The 23,010-nt window shown below is 36.2% G+C and overlaps 1 protein-coding gene across 1 annotated transcript; it reads left to right on the top strand.

Annotated features, from left to right (window-relative positions):
• Nucleotides 1–12,525: 12,525 nt before the first annotated feature.
• LOC146734554 (beta,beta-carotene 15,15'-dioxygenase-like) lies at nucleotides 12,526–22,266 on the top strand. Its single transcript, XM_085507519.1, has 12 exons — nucleotides 12,526–12,670; nucleotides 12,909–13,050; nucleotides 14,142–14,235; nucleotides 14,616–14,730; nucleotides 15,084–15,273; nucleotides 15,593–15,798; nucleotides 17,547–17,698; nucleotides 18,483–18,584; nucleotides 18,746–18,940; nucleotides 20,555–20,702; nucleotides 20,901–21,047; nucleotides 22,229–22,266. The coding sequence occupies exons 1-12, from the start codon at nucleotides 12,526–12,528 to the stop codon at nucleotides 22,264–22,266; spliced, it is 1,674 nt and encodes a 557-aa protein (XP_085363645.1).
• Nucleotides 22,267–23,010: the final 744 nt, after the last annotated feature.

The following is a 23,010-nucleotide window of genomic DNA, read 5'->3' as shown; positions in this document are numbered from 1 at the left end:
AGTGATTTAAAAAAAATTTGCTTCTAAACCATGCTTCTGTTTCCTGTCAAAATTGGTTTATGGGTACATCTGTTTACTATGAAGAAAGTGCCGTCTTGAAAACTGTCTATCAGTTGTCAATTTTGCAGGGCAGCAGCTCAAATTTCACTACTTCAAGTTTATGCATAAATTAACACCCAGGCTAGTTGTCTGTACGATTGTTGTAACACTGTTCAACCAAAAACAATGCTCCGACAGCGTTTTTAAGATAAACACATTGTCAATCATTTGTGAAAATTTCAAAACAAAAGGTCAAAGCGTCTAGGAGCTATTTTTTTTTAAAGTTCTGGGATGTGCACTAAAAAGAAGCTGAGATAATTGCTAATTTGCATAACAATTCACTCAGTAAGAAGTTTGCTAATGCTCATAATTAAAAAGGCTGTAACAGTTTCAAATTTAAATGTATTACCGTTTTGTTAAAAGTTAAATACAGTGCATAATATGGAGATCCCGTCATTTCTTTTTTGCATCATGTTTCTTTTTTATTATTTATGTACAGCCTTGCTAAATCTTGCTAAGCATTCAAAAGAGAGAATATTTGCACCTGTTATCTATATTTTCAAATCGTTTTTTGAGTATGTTCCACTATTCACAATTCTACAAAATTTAACAGTCTATAGCCAAGACTGTTTGGATAATAAAAAGCAAAAAAAAAATTCACTCCCAAGTGCCCACGAACCTGCATCTCTACCTTAATACAACATCAATCCTATCTCGCCTTTTAAAAATATCCTAGGCTAAGGCGAACATTCTTACGAAAAAAGAGGAGTTTTTGACGTAATATCAACTACTATATTATGTAAACGCTTACCTTTTTGCAACGTCCATTGTTCCTGCACAGTTGAGAACATGGTTGTTTCGTTGTCAATGCCTGTGATTATGTTAATATTTAAGATTGATACAACTTCGAACTCATTTTTTCAACAATGAGTACTTATATTATGCGTGTTAACATAATAATATCAAACTTATATTTGTGAAAAACAAACATTGTATAAGTGTAGTTTTGTTTTCACGATTTTCTAAAATATCAGGGTCAAATTGTTGAAATTCACCACTTGTTTGCCTGTATAATATGCATTAACGTGCTTATTTTATTTGTAACTTCATACATACCCATCGTCTCTATAGTGGATTGTGCAGATGAGGAGATCTGCGATGGCTTACTTTCACGTGTGGCTCTTAACATTCTTGTTTGCAAATCCGCCTCTATTGTATTCTTCTCAGTGGTTGGATTGTATGTTATATCCTTGGTTATGCCTGGTGTTGCCGAAACGGTGAAACCTGTGTGCATAAATGAATATTTTGCACGTGAGACAATTCTGCAGTCTGCATATATGGAAAAATATGGAAAATAAGTGTTGCCTATACATAACCATGGCAACTCAAACACATTATGATAGTGAGCGCTATACTGTCCATTACCACAAAACACATATACTACTTGTACACATAATGTCGAGGGATGGAATACAAAAATCGCCGTTGGTGCACTCCAAGGGCCATGATTGTTTAAGGCGGAAGACGCCAGGCTTCCTGCAAGACATATGAACAGTTACTACAGGGATGAAGAATTATGTTGTGTTTAGTTCAAGCAATGATACTTTGACCATCTAAACATACAGAGGTGTCGACAGTACGTATGTGGAATAATAGGAAAACATCGAGAGCGGGTAAGTCGGGATCGGGAATGAACACTAGAGCTCAACCTAAAGAGCCAGAGAAAGTGAAGATATAATCGACAGGCCGATGTTTGATGCTGACAATTTCTATGGAAACCAACACATGTTAGAAATTATATCCCACTAAGTATCGCTAAGATAGTGGAACAAATTGTCGGGGTGATGGTTTCGAGTCGGATTGGGTTGGTGTGAGTTCTGTTTCGGACCAGGAGTGAGAGAAAAAACGGCTTAATTCTGCAGTTGGGGAACTTTTGACTCACTTGGCTTCAGCTTGAGGTGCCGGGTCATAACGCTTGCAGACGCACACAATGATGAAGAAACACCAAAATTACTTAGTTATAAATATATTGATGAGATAAGACGTGACTTTTAAATACAATGGTTGTTGATACTTAGGCTAACTGAACGCAAGAATACGGATTCGTGTAGAGAGTTGGCTGTGTTGCGACGTGTCGGGGAAAGGACTGGATCTGGATCCAATGTGCGTCCTGTGATACACGTAGTTGAGCACGTAGAGCTGGCGGTCCGTCGTAGGTGCTATGTCAGTCGGTTGCTACTCTCTGCCTCCGCCTCCTTGCCCTCAGTATGCTGCCCGGAGCCCAGTTCGACTCGTTGTGTGTACTAACCCTCTAAGGGTTAACTTCTATCATGCGTCAGCTGCACTTTAGCCAGTGTTTGTAATTGAAAACAATACGCTTCGAATATTAATTACAATATTTGATTAGCGCTAATTAATGAAAAGGAAACCACTATTACAATAATTGGCAATTAAGATAAATGAAAACAATACATCTCGGATGTTGGTTACCATGTTTGGTTAGCATTAATTATTAAACAAAAGACCGCTGTTACTATACTTGGCGATTGAGATAAATTACGCTGTACCAGTTTCCCAAGTTCAAAGCCGGTGGAAATGATTAGACTGTCACCTGCTGTGCCTAATTAATGTGCCCATTGTCTCAGCTACTAATCCTCTATAATGATACGGGTAACGAGAGCTGGTACTGAACAATTGATTCGTTAAACATATACCATGACAAAGGAAAAAAATTCAGCTGGCGACATATCATGAACTTTCACATTGGAGATGCGACAGTGAATAGCGCTGGAAAATAAATATACCTAAAAAAAAACTCCTAACAACTTCCTAACATGGCGGAACTGAAAAATATGAAACGTCCTCTTTTCCGGTATCAACTAAACTAAAACATAATATATACGAAAACTGCTAATAACTTCCTAACAAAATGATAGTGTGACGTAGTAGTTTTGAGCCCATAAATCAGTGGGTTAATGTTTGACTAATGATAAGTTCTAACTTCTTTTGATTCAAACATCTGTCTTCACTACATATGCGAATATGACACGCCCCTTTGATATGTATACGTAAAAATACATGAAGGCAATTGACAGTAAGTATCGTGTTCCATAAAACAGTACCACGAGTTATCCCATCTGTTATATGTATAAGTGGTGATTATTTCAAAATAGGAAAGCGAGTTCTAATGAAATAAATGCTTTTAAATATCACATGAGTTAGGATTAATCAAGGATAGTTTGCAACGATAATATACACATGTTTTAAATTCTAATCCTATCTGCTTTTCTTACAAATTAAAGTGGAACCTGACAGACATATGCTAAAAGAAGGCCACCCCAGGAAACATACATGTACATTGTAATTATGTTGCAGGCATTCAAACAAAAACTCTTACAATAATAGCCACAATTATGTGATAAACGTAATAACATGACTGAATGAGTCGCAAATGATTTACTAACGGTTGCTGAAATATGTTGTTTACTTTGATCACCTTGTTATACAATAAAATTTGTAATAAAATTATGTCATACACTATAATAATGTTATCGCACGAAGATTCTTATCTGTATCGTGTTTCAAGTAAACCATGTGAATTACACACTTCATACAGTTCATAACTGATTCCCTGTACGCATGTCTCTAACTCATATTGCAATTCAATGTTTAATTTAATCAAGTTCAATATTACGCGGCGTCTTTGCTCTTTGATGTCTTCTTGATTGTTGTAGGTAATCCCGTCAGTCTGAATTGTTATACGCATTTGGGAGTTCTCATGGGAGTGTTACGACACGCCCTTTTTCCGAAATATCATTTTCACTACTTTGAACATGAATGAAGGTTTAAATATACTCGCAAACTGTCATCTGTCAAGAGAGTCTGAACTGAGCTTCTCAGATGAAGTTTTCATCAAACAGCTCAATATCTTAAATTTCAGAATTAACATCACAAGTATGGAGTGGTTATAACACAAGTATACACTCTCACCCAGGGTGATGGTCGTGCCGATATACAACAATTTTACCTATATTTTCGAGGACACTGATATCAATAGTTCTTGGAAAGATCATTTCAAATTGAACATCGCTTGAACTTATAACAGATGAGATGGTTTGGAGGGATAAACAAATATAGTATTGTTTTATGGAACATAATACTTACCATCACGAGTTATGTATTCGTACGTATACAGATCAAAAGGGCGCATCAATTTACATATGTTGTAAAAATATAAGATGAAACAAAAAAATTGAACACAGCCGTCTGACCTTTTGAAAGATATTCCTGAAAACCACCATAAGGTCGAGGGCCGACTGATGTTTGTAAAATTATGCCAACAGAGAGGGCAAATAATGTCAAAGCGTACAGATTTATATCTCAAAGCGTGCCGACTTATATCTCAACAAACCGGAGGCTACGTTGCAAAATATAAATATCAGCAAAAAAGGTTTACAAATTATAGCGTTTAACAATTTTCTTTTGTATACAACTGCACCGGTCTACTCTGGGTATAAATAAGAAGGGGTTTAGTTTAAAGAGAATAACAATAGGGACAGAACAATGAATGGATTAGAGTTCAGTAATTATTTGTCTATATTACAAACAATTGACACACGTACAAAATTACACCAGGTTAACGGGGGTAAATGTCGAATTTAATTTCAACACTGAATTGTTATTTGTTCAACATTCACTATAAAATACAGGCGCTTTTAAAGTTGAAAGCTGAACAGAATCACACAATCACAACCACACTGTCCTCCACCAAATGTACGGAATTACTCAGTGTGGCGTTATAAGAAACTTGACACAAAATGACAACCATGTCTTCTTATTTAAACATCGAACAGTTTGTAACATACATCATATACTAATACGAACATATATACGTTTAGCTTGCACTTGAATTGTGTGGAAATGGGGAAATACTAATAACCTTCTTAACAATAATTTCAACGCTAATACATCACATGAACAAACATATAAATATACATTTAAATATTTCCATTGTAGTTAAAACCATTCTGAGGACGTGTAGAAAATATTAAGCACATGCGTCGTATAAGTAATACTTGCCAGTCCTCATAAATCCAAGTATATATACACTGGGGAAAATGAGTATAACTACTCCAATCACAATTGGTAGAATTACGGCATTGCGGTGTTCCCGATCACGCGGTTCCATGATTACAGTCTAGGTTATGACAGGCACGTGGTACACGTATGAGGCATCGACGCATGCGCTGTAACATCACAAAAACAGCGAGAAATTTGAGTGATATTGTTATTGTATGAACGCGTTTGAGGTGGTATGCAATGTGATACAATAGAGACAAATGAATAAAAAAATTAGGGTGGCCCATATTGATAGGTCGCTGTGCTGATTAAAGCCATCTATCTCTTAGGGTAATTAGTTGATGTAATATCATTAGGTAAACAAGGTGTGTAAAAGAATGAGAGATACAAATTAATTGTCGCCCAGCATTGAATAGAATTGCCTTACAGAGACACGTTTGCAGGTTTCGTTTGATTGTGCGTGTGTAGGTACGAATCGTCATGTTTTTGAATATTATTTAAAGAAAAAATTAAAGATCTTATTCAGACTACACATGTTAACGTTGTATTTACAGCGTATAGTGGACGTGCTTCTCCGTTAATCACAGTACTGCGTCTTTCTTGAGAGACGCAACGTACTCAAAAATTAGAAAGCGATTAAAGAATACCTGCGTCTTCTAGTTATACTAATGTACATCAATTATACATCAAACAAAACCAACATATATTACATTACATGTGTGTGTAATCTTGGTAAAAATTCGATATACCCTGTATAAATATAACATCTCAATAATGAAATGATTTTGTTATCACTTATTATTAAATATCTGTAGTCTTTACTTTGTCTTTGTTTAACACATTGCAAGACTGAGACACTGAAGGATTTACAATGGAAACTTAATTTGTATATGTTGCTGAATACACAACTTTAATTTTATTTTATTTATAAGTTGGGCGCTTCCAATCATTAATTGCAACACACACATAATGAACAACAACTTCAAGGATCTAGTAGAAAATGATGATGTATATGAGGCCCTTATTCAGAAAGACAGTGATATTCTTATCACCACAGGTCCAATGACACAGTTTCTAGTTACAGTCATTTCGAGGTAAATGAAGCGGAACCATACTGGAGCAATTCCTAGTGGTTCACTATATTCCTCCTAGCACATAACAATATTCCCGTATTTGTGTTTGGTTTATTTGTTGGTACATTTCCTTTTATACAAACCTAATGCCTCTGCCTTGACCAATGGAACGTACATTATGTATTCAACTATTATGTGGTCAGTGACTAACTGACTGAAAGACTTATATTCTGTTTAGAGATGAGAGAAAGCTGTAAAAACGGTTTACAAAGCCAAGAAATACAGGCCAAAATTACATGTGCTGTACGTGAAAAGGAAAGGCCACTGAAAAAAACAACAAAAGATCTAACATCATGAGTGTGGCAGACCGCAAATTGTTGATACCAATCTCCTAGAATATTCCAGTGTAAACCCCAAATACAGCGAAGATGCTGGTTTAAGTTTTTCAATTGTCACAGGGTACAGTAAAAAAAACATTGACTGCCAATCTAAAAAATGATTGAGAAGTTTGGAGAGGAATCAAGTGTGGAGCTCGCCACTCCTGGATACCCTCTCTCAGTGGGGAAAAGTGAACCACTTTATCGAGAGTGATGATGTTTACAATAGTTTTGTATTGTGCCAAGTTTTCCCACCTGGTACAACATACATTATGATAATCGTGGTGACGTTTATTTTGTTTTTAGTTAAAAAACGATTAAAAAAATGATACAAATTATTTAAATTTAATGAGATGGAAGCGTAAGTAAATTTTTTTCTTTAATTTTTCCTTGATTTCCGTCCACCAAATAGATGTCTTTTTTGAGCTCCCTTTGTTTTGTTTGTAATCCAAAAAAAAATACATCTCCCCGAATTTTACAATCACGACCATAATACGAAATGACTGGGACCAGACTAAAAACATTTTTTGATAAAAATGCATTCCGGTGCCCCAATGCATGTACCTGATCAGAGTTGGCATGTTCATACGAATAGGTCAGATTGTACACAATATTGAAATAACCGTTTTTTAATCTTTAATGCCTGATCAGTTCACACCCTAGACAAAAAATACACTCGCAAGTGTGAATCGATCAAACTATTCAAATGTTAGTTCGGTGGAATTGTAGCACAATCTCTGCGATTTGATTGGACAATGCATTGGAGAAAACATCCTATGTATTGCCAAAAAGTCGCACTTAAATACACGTTGCCTGAATATGATCAGCTAAGGAATACAATACTCAAATATTGGCTGGAGAATATGAGGAAGCTGTAGCCTGACACACAAATATGAAACTGAAAAGTGAAACTGAAAGCAATATCGTTCTTGCTTTCAGGGAAATAGAAATTTAATTTACATATAGAAGAAACAATCGGATTAGGTTTCCCCCATTTTAACATTATCGGCTTAAATAGCATTGATTAATATTCCATACTTGAAGTTATTATATGGAAGCAGTAAAGTTGTAACAATATATATATATATTTAAAATGCACCTCACTATCAAAGTAGACCAATGTAGACTAACTTACAATTAAATCAAATTACAATATACTACATCTTCTGCATAATCAATGGTTGTGAAATTAGTTGAGAGTAGAGTGTTGTGATATTCTATTTTATGCTGTAATAGTAATGTATAATGCCTAGTTTGCTAGCAAGGCTTGCCCAGCTTCAGAATTATGATAGATAGCGTATATTGTCATTTCAAATTAATAATCATTTATTTGTGCTTGTGCAAGACGACCGTGAACACGAGTTAGTCAGTTGTCACCCAGCTCTAGGCCAGTATCGTGCGTTGCAGTCCCCTCAAATCAAGCTGAAACCCTTTGTGTCAGCAACATTTGACCCTCAAAATGCAGGAAATAGCGTTTTAGATAAAAAATCTTCCGGGCCCATGCCCTTGATTCCCTAGTAAATTCGCACCCTCGGCACGAGAGATGGTAAGCACATCTTGCCCCCATGCAACATTTCGTGCCGGCGCTAGCACATGTTTTCAAGATTATGTCTGTCCAATACATTGTAATGTAGGACTGATAGAGGCAAGACACCCTGCAGTGGTTCTATGCCGTATAACCAACATAATTTAGGAACTTGTGTTTCACAAGAAAGAGTGGTTTGCTGAGCTTGTCCCTTTCTCTACATGGGCAAGTTTGAAGTAGCGTGAAATTACGGTTAGTGTTTTTGTACCCTACATTCATTGAGACCTCGTCGTTTGAAGCTATATACCTTATTTCGTCGTCGATGTTACTGTGTGCGACTGAAATCTCGCTAGAACTACACGGTGCAAATTTTTGAACTTTGGATTATTATTGGTTGTGTGACTTTGTTTGACATCCAGTGAAAAACAAGGTAGTTCTTGGGGATTCAATTGTTACTACAAGATAACTGTCAGGGAGCTTCTTAAACAACTGGATTTATTCGGGTGCCTTTATTAAATATTATACGACAGGAAACATAAGAAAAAGCTTGTAACAGGCCAATTGTTCTACTCATCCGCAGTTCACTATTCTGGTAACGTAAATTTCACGATGGTGAATTTATTTCACATTTCTAAAATGTATACTTGTAAGGCCACCTACATCTGTAAGTTAAGATGAACAAATCTTGAAAATCAAGCAGAATAAGGGCATGTCCGATACTTCTGAATAACTCGGTGATCAGTCCGATATAAAGTGTATTATAGACAGGTAATTGTGAGTGTGAGACGAATTTAGTAGTTGTAATAACAAGCCCGTTATACACTTGTGCTTGGGAGAAATACAAATGATATGTAAAGTCCGCATTGTAACCAGCTTGCCCGAGGAATATTTGTGGTGGAAGACAGACCGGGACTGTGAATGCATGTATTGCTTCTGTTTGTGTTGGATCAATCTGGGTAGGCCCAACTGAACTGCCGACCCCATGTCTCTAATAATCCAGTAGGTGTGCAACTATCATTAGATTGAAGTGCGAAGTGAACTAGATAAACAGGGTTGTTTTTTCAGCCAATGTTAGTTTTCCTTAACCGGTTTGAATGATTAAAGACTTAACAATTATTCTAGGCTTGTTTTCAAATCTGCTGGAATATTTGCTTCGAAATTTTATTAATGGTGGATCTATCAACGTTTAATGCACTGACACAACCCCGCTGCTTGTTTGAAATAGATATTTTTTTGCTTGTTTTTATCAATGCCGCGTTAATATGGTCGTCGAACGGGATGAATCGTTGCTTTTGTTTCAACCTCAAACGCGGCGTTTTCCCATTGAGTTCAGCGAGCACTTTGAACTACCAAAAGTAAACAACGTAACCAGTTTTTTTCGACCACAGGCGTTGATGTCTCTGCATTACTGTGATGCTACGTATTGGTCATTTGGGCATCGATTCACAGGAAGGCAAGCTTAATGACGGCTGTATAAACACTGTGGCCGCAGGTCTGAATGTAGCTCAATATCTGAACGATTACATGATCATGAGTGCATTATCCGGCCTACATCCCGTCAACCAGAGATGAATTCTTTTGGTTCGTACAAACCATATTCAATATGAGAAATTGTTTCTATTTGTTTTCGTTTATATTTTCTACGTAGTCAACTGAACCCGGCGGTTGTACTGACAAATCACGTTCAAACGATTGTATCGGTATATTTACACGTGTTCGGGTTTTATGGTGAAATAAACAACCTTGAATCAAATATTATGTATCTTCAACTCGTGGGGGAAATCTTCGTTCGTTTCAGTCCCCTGGATTTAGAACACTATTAGATCCAGCACCGGACAGCAACTGTCAATTTACTGCAATTGCAGACCAATTAAGGCAACACGATATATTTAATCGCCTTCGACATTAAGACAAGAATGTTTTGCAAATCTCCACAACATCAGATGGGTGCCCACTAAATAATGTTGTTGAAGGAATTGTTCTGAGACTCCCCTTAGAAATAGAAACTAATGGAACATTCGACGATCACGTAACACGTAACAATAAGCTGCAGTGATATACAATGTTCAGTTTCTAGTCAAATTGACAATGGTGTAAAGACTACCTACCGAATGCCATTCTCGAACATATGGCAGAAAGGCCAAGGGAACTTTACATAATACATAAGTCCGATGGGTAGTATTTATAAGTTCATCAGTGAAAACACTAAAACATGCGCTAAATATACAATATCGAGTAGTATCTACGAAATTAATCGCGATGACGAAACTTGTCGGGCTGATATTTTATTTAATCACTTCCATATGCAATTATTAAACGAGTTCTAATGGACATGACGACTTGGCGAGTTCTATCTACATTCACACATTTCACCAACATTATCAAACAAGTGCCTGTTGAAACATATTGAGTCATGTATATTCATTAAGAAATTTAAGTTCCCTGAACACACGTTCTAAGTAACGACGTCCCCACCATACCAGTGTGGCACTGCACGATATTTTGCATGAGGGGGCGAGATCTGTTCACCAACATTGCGCCCTTAAAGATTTTGAAATCTAGACTCACTGAAACGTTTTTTCTTGCATTTTCAGGGGCTCATTTTGCTGACACAAAATGTTTCAGCTTGAAACTTTTTTGAGGAGGCGATAGCCCCTTCTGCCCCCGTTATGCCGCCACAGGGTTTATACTGATTACATCAGCTAAGAGAAGATACTTAGTAGTTAAAAATATGTTTTTACTTGGATCGATGACCCTCAACAACCTACCACTTTGACCATAGTTACCCGACCCAAGCGAACAACGAACGCTTGACAATATACGAGGGGGGAATTAGACAACATACTTTTACGGTACTTTTCACTCACACACGGATGGCACACGCGAAGTGACGCGGCTGGAATACCTTATCAACTTAGCGACCTGTGTTAGATGACTACTCCACCTATCGTTATTCGACAAAAGGTAGTGACCATCAGTTACATCTATGGAAAGCCGATCGGAACGCCGGAGAGTTTAATAAAATACCAACAAAGAAACATAGATAGTTAAAAATTCATTCGACGTGTGAGGAATCAGCTATTCAGTCAGTCAACGGCATAATATTTACTAGGTGGGCGAATCTTCACATCTGCATCATGAGATGGGCTTCGTGATCGACAGACATACAGACAAAACATTCCTTCACATTTCTAAACTTATGTCAAACAGACATACAACCTACGATTCATCTGTGGTTCAGTTTTATGAATCCTGGAACATATAATATAATGGCATTCAAGTTGGTGGATTTGTTCGACTGAAGGCGTTGCGCGAATATCATGCTGCCTCTAAGTCTATGTATCTTTCAGTGACTATCCAGTAAATAAACCCAACAGCGTCTTACCTCAAATTGACCTTTTGTATCTGGTCAAATTAGTCATCACAGTTTCAGGCGTTATCATATGACTGATAGAACGATGAATCTCTAAAGATAGCGTGACCGATTCATAGTTATTGGTAGTTCTAACACTTCATGTCTCTTTTGATCACCATCGACCAAACACTTACAGGTGGGTACTATATTATTTAAAACGTGGCATTGTTCCGAATTTAAAGATGATATGGCGGCACAAAATATAGACAGAATATGCAATCTGATCAGTGTGAAATTCCCCAGCTGGACACATTGGTCCGTCCATTGCGCATTTGGACAGATAATACGTAATACGTAACATCACAATAGTGATTATTGCTCTGTTAATTTGTAGAAATTGAAAACGATATTTTTAAATGATGGCATGTACACTTTTAAAAGAGTTTTCAGAGCTGTGACACTGGTCATGGGAGTGTTGTTAATTCAACCCAGTTAACATTGATGCAACATAATTATGCGGTTTTTCTACTGCCACTCGCGCTTTCCAACGTTCACACATTTCATTTACGTTGATATGTGGTATATACGAATCAAATATAATTTTTAACATTGAAATATTTATAAACTTAACATGTTATCGTTGACCGTTACAAAGATGACAGTCAAAGGACGGTATCACTTAAGCTAATATTGAGATAAGATAAGGCTTGGGCAATCTTTTAAGGAGATAACATTTACGCATTTTATTGTAGGTGGCGCTCCCAAGTGAATTTCACGCAATCCTTGGCATCTGAGTTCAAACACTGTTTCGAAGCCGTGCATTGTATAATAACATAATTAAACCTGTGCTGACTTGTTTAATGTAAAACACACGTCATGAAATTCGTTGGCGCAACGTATTTTGAAGCCAGTGTACACATTAAAAAGAACTGATAACATTACCGACCTCGTCTGAGATTTTAAGCGTTGCACTTAATATGTTATGTGTTAACAGAAGCATTAAACACGTTTACCTTACTTACTCCTGTTAACATATGTCATATTGCTTTCAGGATGTTATCTCGTATGCTATTCAAAATGATTGTGTCATGTCTGTTTGCATCTATGGCAAATTGCTGGGATGTACCAGACAACATATACGATACTTACTTCGGGACAATCTCGAGGGAAAGACCGTATATGCCGACTGAAATACATGGGGAGATACCAGACTGGATTGAAGGTATGACAAGTATTTAAAGGGCGGTGGTCGTCGCGCAGCGCGTGTTCGGATTTTATGTAAATAAACAATGTATTTTACACGCGTTGTATACGTCGCTATGAGTCCCATATCGAACAGGACGCGGCGCGACGACTGCCGCCCTTTAATGTTACGCATATAAACTCATGAATACAATTAGTTAATAAAGTCGTGATTAAAACGTAATTTTGTAGTAACGTACATTTACCAAATTTTACAGGGTACTTTTTAAAGCAGTCTGGTGGTACATATGGTAACTGGAGTAACCCTGAACTTGGATCCAAAATTACCCACGCGTTTGATGGATTAGGAAGAGTGGCATCGTTTAAAATGCGTGATGGTATGGTGGAATACGGAACTAAGTATGTTATATATCAATCGATTCACCCACATTCTCTGCAGTAATAAAATGATTAAATCGCGATTAGGTCTCAACTAGCGAGTTAACTTGCATTGTCTCGTGTTAGACCAGGCATCCTATAATGACGCGTGTTTTGTTCTGAGATCGCAAGATTGAAACTTAACAGCAACGTTTTATTTATTCCTGATATTTTGCCCCCATATTTTCGTTGTTGTTGATAGTACAGTTAGATGAACATGTCAAAAAATAAATATGACTTCGATTGATGTGACAGAATGATAATCGATATGTCACGATTTAAAATTCTTCTTAGAGTTGTGTGAGTGTATTGCTCAATCATTTAGTTACTTTTTGATATATACAAATTGCAAAGTTCATTTTGGAATTCACACGCAATTCATGAATAGATGGCAGCTTCTACAACACCTTGCCTGTACAATTTTTACGATATTGTGTTGTTCTCTTTTATGCTCAATATCAATAATATCTATTTATATTCAGCCTCACGTCTTTCAGGGTGTATGTTTGAAATCAAATCAAAGTATAAATTGATAGCTTGAATGGTAGTCGTCGCGCCACGCATACACGAGATATGAGTCGCACATGAAACACGATGGCGATTTTGACTATTGCGCAGATCAACGAGTATAAACAAATACGTTTCTAAGCTTTAACTGTACAATTCCCTTGGTGGTTGGAAGGTAAAGAAAGAGTCACCGGTGGTATTTAGTGCACGTTGCACCCAGGTCAAAAATAGTACTGGTATTTTTTTAGAAAAGCGCCGTGGATTCTGGCTAAATCAATGTTTATCAACACAAATGTCAAACATACGCGGTGTAACCTTCCTTTAACACAACTTTATCTAACTTGAAGAATAAATCTGATTCTGGATAAATACAAAACTATTACGTAACAATAAAAAATAAATTGTAATAACACAGTAAAAATATAAAAAAACATCAAAACTGATCCATTATCACAAGCTGTGAATACTATGTGTCAACATAAAGCTAGATTTATGCTATTTGTAGACAAATTTGCAGGCATTTTCTGTGCAACCGCATTACATTGGTGTATGTTAATTTTTTCCAGATTTTATTTGACTCAAAGCTATAAAACGTGGGATTATTACGAGTGGGATATGGACGTATCTAAGGTCGCCTGGGCAACGACGTATTCTCCTATTGTATGTATAGTTAAATGCATAGTTAGTTAATGCATAGTCAAATCGTATCTGAGTGAACAGGAGTACTCGGTCACTTGAATTGTGATAGGAATTGAAAATTCATTAAAATAAATCGCACAGCCTTCGTTATACCAGTAAAGTAATGATGTAAATTAGTCCAAGTGACGCAGTTGACATCATCGATATTCTTTTCATTTGTAGTCTTCATTCAATGACATTGTTAACTGCTTTTTACAGATTTGATATAGTCGATTTGAAAGAAATGTCCCACATATCTACACCATTTTCACATTACTGAACCTAACCTCACGCTGACTTATAAAGAAACACAATGTTTCAATCAGTCTTTACTATTAATCTGAGTTCACGTTCTCATGTAGCACCAGGAACAGTTCGAGAAATGGTCCGTTTTCAACGATTATTCTGCCCTTAATCCAAATATTGCTTTCTGGAAGATTGGAGATAATGTCGAAACCGTGACAGAAGCTAGTTTCGGTTAGTTACCTGTATAGTTTTCAAAATATTTATGTCTATGCATTAGGACTGTGCGACTACGGTGGTAAAACACGACAAATATTGGGTTGTAATATTGGAGTTAAAGCTACGTTGGTTAAGGCTATGTTGAGATAAAGCTATGGAGTTATGTTGGACATGGTTTCAATAAGACATATACAGCGCTTTTAAGCTACAACAGCACGACGAACGAGGCACATTAAACGCACAATTCATTTTGTTTGTTTTGACGTATATTTGACCACAGCGCAAGGCTAAATTTCTCGCAAATCTATTGTATGTAATTTCTTTGTTGTCTGTGCTTGAATATATACAAGTTAACATGTCATTCATAGGACTATGGATCGATCTTGAGACTCTTGACACCAAGGGAACATATCCGTTCAAAGATGTTAACTTCGGGCTGCCTCCATATATGGTGAACTTGAATAATCCGGCACACGAACACACTGATGCTGACGGTGTAACACTGTATAGTTCTGCACTCATGTTTGATATGCGTGATAGTGAAAACATCAATGCGTGGTATGTATAATATAAAGTAAGATATATTGTATATAAGTGCATATTTTTGTTGTGTCACAGAGGGCGCACTGGCTCTGCAAACAAATGCTCAATAGGCATGAGACCATGTTTTGTGTGGATGTGTCCGAGATGAGTGAATTGCCCACAAATTCAAATGTAAAAAATAACGTGTCCGAAAACGATTTCCAAAAATAAACCACAAACAACTGATGCGTCAATATAATTGTGTTTGTACAACACAATTAATTAATTAAATAATTTATTTATTAAGCTTTTCTGTTGTGTCGTAAATAAATGTTATTCATTAATATATTCAAAGGCGAATGGTGTATAAAATCCAGAATGACGAACGGATACCAATAGCGTCTTACTTAGCAGGCGGTCCCTTCAATCTGAGCCAGTGCGTGGATGATGGTTACCCCGACTTTGATCTACCCGGTGGTTACCTCCATTCTTTTGCTATAACTGAAAATTATTTTATTATTCCAACATCGAATTTTTTCATGGATGTATGCAAAAACCTACGTGAGTTGACTATATTGTTTACTATATTTGTATTTGTATAACGAAATGATATAACCAAAAAATCAGACATTTTTTTACAGAATAAACAAGTAAAGGACTGAATAAACAATTATTCCTCACTTTTTTTTCACAAAACAATTCTGTTATTTATCATGGACTTAAATCTTTAACATATGTGTACTTGCTTATCATTCATGGTTTTTTTTCAATCGATGTACATTTGTTACCGTGGTTTCCATATTCAACATTAATATTCATTATTACATGTCTTTAAAGCTATGTAATTGTTGGAACACAATTTATAGACATTGTAAAATTCAACTGGTTCGGGAGATCATAGTGCGGGATTCCCTTTGAAAAACATTATTGCCACGTAGGAATAATTCAAAAAAGCGGCTAAGAATTCGCACATTTTCTGAACGGAATTTTACGCATACAGCACAATGTATATTACAGTGTATACGCTGGAATTGCATCTCAACACTCTGTATGTTTACTGCTCACTTGATTGAATGGAGTCAACCTTTCTCCCCTAAAAGTTGGCTTCTTCGGTGACTACAAATGGTGTAAAATATCATGCCGCAGGTGTAGGAGTGTCCGATAGTAGCTGATAGGTGGCTCTTAGCGTATGATGCTCGCCCACTGTCCAGTATTGATTCCTTAGTGTATGGGTAGTTTTCTTGCAGCCATTTTTCTATCGAAATAGATTCTATTTTTTGCGTAGCTTGTTGTCTTATTTATTTATTTTGATTATGCTTATAAATGACATGTCGTTTTTAGGATGGTTGATGCTATTGAAATACTTTTGCAAAATGGTTGGTAAATCTGGTTCTCAGTTGTGTCTTTGTCTCCCCTACGTATTGTTTTTGACATTGTTTGCATGCGATTAAATATATTGCGTTTGTAATGTTGCATGTTATGTGATCATTTATTTTGTAGTTATGGTACTCTATTAAATGCTAGTTTTGAGTGAATATTGACATATTTAACATCAAAAACTTCAATATTAAACAAGTAACACGTTCTCATCTTTACGTACTGAACGTTGACAACAATTCCATCTCAGATCAACTTAATGTCGGATAAATATGAACTTTGACATCTGAGTGTAATATAGTATATGTAATGGTCTCGTGCGATCGGTAGTTGAAATCATAATATTTATAAAATAGTATGCAAATATGGTGAATATGTCATCTATGAAACATAAATTATACGAAGTGGTTGGATGATGGTGCACATGATAATAGTAATGTGTGGAGTTACGTCCATGTATTGCCAGACGCATTAGTTATTGTTGTTAAACTGAAAACTATTGTTATTAGGTATAATTGTTAGCCAATTTATATTGTTAGAAGTGGGTGGAAGTTGAACATGTCTAAGTTCAACGGCTTTCTGGCAAGCACTACTGGCTTCTGTAATACTAGGTATTATGGTGTAGAGTGCCATCACATCAAGTGTCGCTATGTGACTACGTTGTGGTACCTCACCCAAATCTAGGTGTATAAGGTTTCACGTTAGTCTTATATTGGACTCCCAACAATTTGACTGCGCATTCATTAAAACCACTGGTTGATCAGTTCTTGCTCGTGACTTCCGAGGGAGATAAGAAAACAGGCTCAACAACATATATATATTGTGTTGAATTTTGTTTTAAAATAAATGTTTATTTCCATTGAACATGTTATCAATTGTACTTGGTAGAGCGTTCATAACATAAACTATTGACTGCAAATTTCCTATTTCAGTGTCGGACCCAGATGACCCAGTACTGCCCACCTTCCTGACCGGTTATGAATTTCGATCAGATATTCCGACGAGATTTGTTTTCATAAGCCGTAAAACCAATGAAGTAGTAGGCGAATTCTCCACACCAGATGGGTTGTTTATAACACATCAGGTATAAAAGACTGGACAACTGATATATGGCTGAACATTATTTTAGATACATCAGTTAACATTATAGTTAATTTATCAGGCGATATATTATATATATTTTTATATGCCGAATGATCAGTTTAACACAATAACTCAATTAAGCTATACAGATGATTGGCTTGTATTCTGACGTAGTTTTCTTCTATACCATGGCCTAAAACTGAATGTTATCAGTGCAGTTCACATTCTCAAATCTCAACATGATGTGTGAAAATTTATGTGCCAGTAGCACGATAATTTATTCTGAGCATTATCCATATAAATTCATTATTATAAAATGTATATACTGGAAACATCAAAATTCAGTGGCGGTGGCACCGGCGTCTCCCCCAAACCAAGCTGAAACTTTTTGTGTCAGCAAAATTTGCCTCTAAAAATGCAGGGATAGTGAGCAGATGTCGCCCCACCATACCAAATTTTGTCCCGCCGCCTCTGCAATTTGAAATTTATTTAAATTTTGTTTACACAAATAATTCGGAAAAAAAATTGCAAAGATTTTTAGATTTTGATTGAACATGCTATAGTCCGCCATGTATTATACGAATACGAATATTGTTTTTTGATATAACATACAAAAGCAGAGTTAACTCTTCGAATAATTCTGTGTTTTGTCCATTATCTGACGATTGTATAATGGGAAAATATCGATTGATGAAAAAGTAAAGAATCATGATAATAAGCTATCACTATTGAGATATATACATGTGGATAAACAAAATAATTGATGATTAATTTGTGTGTTGCAGCTCAATTCTTATGAACTGGATGGCAAAATGTACTTAGATATGTTGACATACTCGTGGGATGTATACAGATATTTCGATTTGGAAGAAATTGTAGCAGGACCAGTAAGTTATTTCATAAACATCAATTTGCAATGTTGCATGCAAACAAATATTTTTGAGCACAACTATACATTAAATGTTGGCGATCTGCCTATAGCTGTTATTACAATTTGACAAACTTTCTGACTAAGTTTTGCAATATTACAATCATTGTTTGTATCTAGGGCACAAAGAGAACAGTGGTAGAGCGGTTTGTAGTTGATATGAATGATTGGACGCTTATTGACAGAATTGATCTTTATCCATCGGGCTATCAAGTTGTTGATTTTTCAACCATCAACTATTATAATTATAACACTAAACCCTACACGTATGCGTACATGGCAGGCTTAGACCCAGTACCAAATACGGTTATCAAGGTAAGTTGATAAATTATTTGTATGCTATACAAGGATGGTACAATGCAGTTTAGTGATCGCAACGATACAAGGTCAATGGGAATACAATGAGCCCGTTGTCTCTTTGGCATGATACATATGTGTTTAAATCCCGCCAGTGGTAGTAATGAACAAGAACTGTTTTTCTGCTGTTGTTCTTCTCGCACTGTTATCTTTTGTCAGTAAACATCGATTATTACATGGATGCTAACAACCTATTGTTTGCTATTCACATTCGCTTGTTTATCTTGGTGTACAGCCTCACTTTCGTCACAAACTAAAGAAATTGTGATTCCCCAGTTAAGTCACAAATGTCTTCAGAATCTATCTCCGACTGCAACAAAATGTACCACCTCAATAATGAATTGAAGGTGTTAATGTATAAACGCAGGTTTTTTTTAAATGCAGCTTTATTACATACAAAACATGCTACACATTTTAAAAGACCAGAGCATACATGAGTTTATGAAATGTATTATCTACGTTTTGGTAATTCAGTTGGTGAAGGCGTTTCAAATTCGACTAGCTCCCAGAAATTATGTCAAATTTACGTTTAGGGAATAATGTTTGTCTTCGTTGTTGTTGTCGTCGTTGACTCCGTCTCAAGTTTTATGTCGTATGGTTACAATAACACAAACATTTATTTTTCCTTCCTTTCAACTTGGATATTATATTAACTAGCCCACGAACTCAACCAAATTCAAATATGGAACATGTTGTATGTTTATTTTTCCAAAATATTCTTTAAATTTCAATTAAAATAGTTTTATTCCTTTGGTTACAATAACCCAAAATGTTTTATTTGATCATCTTCAAATTTGAGAGTCGGTTTCGTTATGAAATTCTGGTGCAACTATCAATTGTAATTTTCAAGGATTAAGTGAATTAAACGTACAATCCACAATTCAATGAGCAAAACTACAAGAGAACGTGGATCTTATAAGTAAAATCTTATAAGCTAATCAACTTCCAACTTTCCTTAATAACTACAAAATACAAGTTGGGAGAATGAGTTATGTGTATAATCGTTCACCCAGTACAGCTTTTATGGACACTTATAAAATGGTCACATCTATCACATCAACGGATCGATTATTGCTTTTCAATATGTAAATTAGTGGTAAAGTAAATATAATACTAGTAGTATCCGACGTCGTCTTTTACACTAATTATATTTTGTAATAATTATTTATAGCCTTGTTAGTTATGCAAATTAAGAATATTTTTAGTATGTTCCACCTGGGTTAGAATTCCAAAATGTAAACAGCGTTAAACCATAACTGTCTACATATACAAGTGCCCACGAACATGTATATATTATATAAATTAAATAAATACCCTGTACCCAATAACCGTGAATGTGGGACATAACATCAAATTGGCGTCGTTTTACTGAATAAAGAATAAATCATTTACATAGGTTTATGGGACCGGAGTTTTAAATGTTCATAATAATTTGGTATTAGTTCAATCTTAAGTTATGCACAGGTGTGCTGACGTTGACTTTATATTGACTTAAACACGAACCCAATTATATTATATTTATACACATATCATGGAGATTAGTTATGAATATTTTTTATTTATTGCACACAGTTGAACGTTGAAACAAAATCAGCACTGTATTGGGGTCCATACGATGGTTTGATAACAAGTGAGCCAATATTTGTCCCTACTCTTGACGCCGTTGACGAAGACGATGGTGTTGTACTTGTCGATGTACTGGACACACATACTGAGACAGGTAACGCTAGCTTTGTATTCTAAACCGATGTATATGATAGCCATGTTAATGCAACATATTTATGTAGTTAATGAGCAATAACTGTCAATACGAACATTCACGAAGCCTGAATACATAGACAAACATTATTTACCTTAGTTAATTCGAGCTATATTATGTTTTACGAGGTAAACCTAATGAGTTACGTTCGTTTTACAGGAATGGTCATAGTGCTGGATGCGAAGGATTTCTCCGAGATCGGCAGGGCGATTTCGCCTGAACTTTTGCCGTTTGGTTTACACAGCAAATTTGTTGCTCAGAAAGTGGAGATGAAAGAGCCACCAATATCTCGTAGCGGGAGTGCTAGTATACAATTCAATATTTGGATAATGTGCTATGTCTTTCTATTGTATTGTACATATTGGTGATTCATTGGCATATCTAATAGTATGCAATGTCTGCAACACAACTACAACGATAAGTGCCAAGTTTTGCTAAACGTTTCGACAGGTTTATTGAAATATACATATAAAATACAAAGTTAAATTAGAATATTTTACAAGGAATAATTAATTCATTAATAGTTGCTGAAACAATGTGCAGATCCATGAAACGCCTAATAAATTGTCAATAAATTATTCTTTAACTGTAGTTTTTTAATTTTCACACGCAAATGTTGTGAAATGTAGATTGCGATATTTTCCATCTTTTGTGTAAGAATATATGCTGTTGATTCACAAACAGATAAAATGATGCTTTCAATGCCCGTTATGGGCTGTTCAATCATATTTAAGTCATATAGAACACTTTACTAAATGAACCTTAATTGGACCATTAAGTTTGTTAAGTTTTTACCCCGGGGGCGGCAAATGCTACTACTGAATGGAATTACTAGCTTGCTGTCATGTTCCGCTTCGGACCATTATTCAGTTGAATAATGACTTCCTTATAACTTGCCTCATATGTCTATCTTAATATTGTACAGTAGGGTGTGGTATGAAGTAATATGTTGCTGTGCAAAGTCCTATGACGTGGAAATCTGGACAGTTTGGCCTCACAACCAATTCAGGCTCCTTCCACCACCCCTCTGCTATCCCATGTTTCCCTCTCAATAACAGATTCTGGATTGAAATCATGTTTCAAGGTATCTAATCTTTCTTCTATATTGGCCTGCTCGTTTCTCAACATGATCATATGCTAACTTGCATTCATCAGCCTGGCATGTCTGCCATACATGAGGAAGGAAGGGGAGATATTCTGTTACACCACTTTTTCTACAGTTATTATTATGCATGCACTAAAGGTCCAACATGCTGTCACCAGTCCTGATTCTGTTCTTCAATCAAAGACCTTAACATACCGAGGAAATTCTCATTGAAACACTCATGTTGGCCATTTTTTTGTGGAAGTCATTGTCTTGTATGAGACTTGGCTACACATGTCATTTCAAATAGATGTTAGTATCACTCCAATTTCAAAATTCCTCTCACTCATGGTCTGACTTACTCGTGTTTCTGCTGCGAATTTTGTTGTTTTGTTCATTGTAGGTAGAGCTAAGGCACGTGAAGTCGTGAGTTCTCATTAGCATATCCGATCAGCCTTTTTCTAGAGTGCGGTAATCTATGCTCAACATCTCAAGTGACCTTGTAATCTTGATATTAACCGATGGAAATTTAGCTCTCCCATCAGCAGTGACTCTGCACCTGGCACACTTTTATAGGATCGCACTTTTCTCGCCACATCTCTTGTCATCTTTCAGTGCATCATCAGCTTTACTGGATCTGTGCAGCACACTATTTCTCAAACCTAGCTTTTCCCATTCCTCAAGGGCAGTCTCCACATCAGCATGCTCAGCTATGTGTTCTCTGTTATCAAGTCTGCACCCATTCAAAGAACTTGTACACTCTTTCAACCACTGATCCCCATGTCAGGTATCATATATTTTGAGGCACTTGACAACCATAAGAACTTGGTTCAGCTAATGCTGAGGCAATGCAGGTGATGCTACACACAAAACTCCGCACCTGGCATTGTAACCACCAACTGACTCCGGCATACAGCAATCACTTCTCAGATGTCATAACCTCTTTCTTGGGCTCAGCTGTTGGTCGCAAATGGATATTTGCACTCCACAGTTCACTCCAACTCAGGCTTATGGACTGCATGTTTGTTCTTATTACCTCACGTGACATATAAACCAATAGTAATTCCATACAAGGGCATTGCTATTTTAGTAACATTCTTCACCCATTATTGTTTTCACATCTTTTTCTGGCATTAGCCATACCTGCAGGGCTACAGTCATGGCAAAATCTATCCGTACTCCATC

Source organism: Saccoglossus kowalevskii, chromosome 14, assembly GCF_978046115.1.
Source record: "Saccoglossus kowalevskii chromosome 14, keSacKowa6.1, whole genome shotgun sequence".
Lineage (NCBI taxonomy): Eukaryota > Metazoa > Hemichordata > Enteropneusta > Harrimaniidae > Saccoglossus > Saccoglossus kowalevskii.
This window is presented reverse-complemented; position numbering and strand designations above follow the sequence as displayed.

What these genes read in the sequence shown, in the direction of transcription:
- LOC146734554 (XM_085507519.1), top strand. Translation starts at nt 12,526, where the DNA reads ATGATTGTGTCATGTCTGTTTGCATCTATGGCAAATTGCTGGGATGTA. An exon ending in CAACGACGTATTCTCCTATT is followed by an intron (nt 14,236 to 14,615) that starts GTATGTATAGTT and finishes GTTCTCATGTAG; the next exon opens with CACCAGGAACAGTTCGAGAA. An exon ending in AAGAAATTGTAGCAGGACCA is followed by an intron (nt 18,585 to 18,745) that starts GTAAGTTATTTC and finishes GTTTGTATCTAG; the next exon opens with GGCACAAAGAGAACAGTGGT.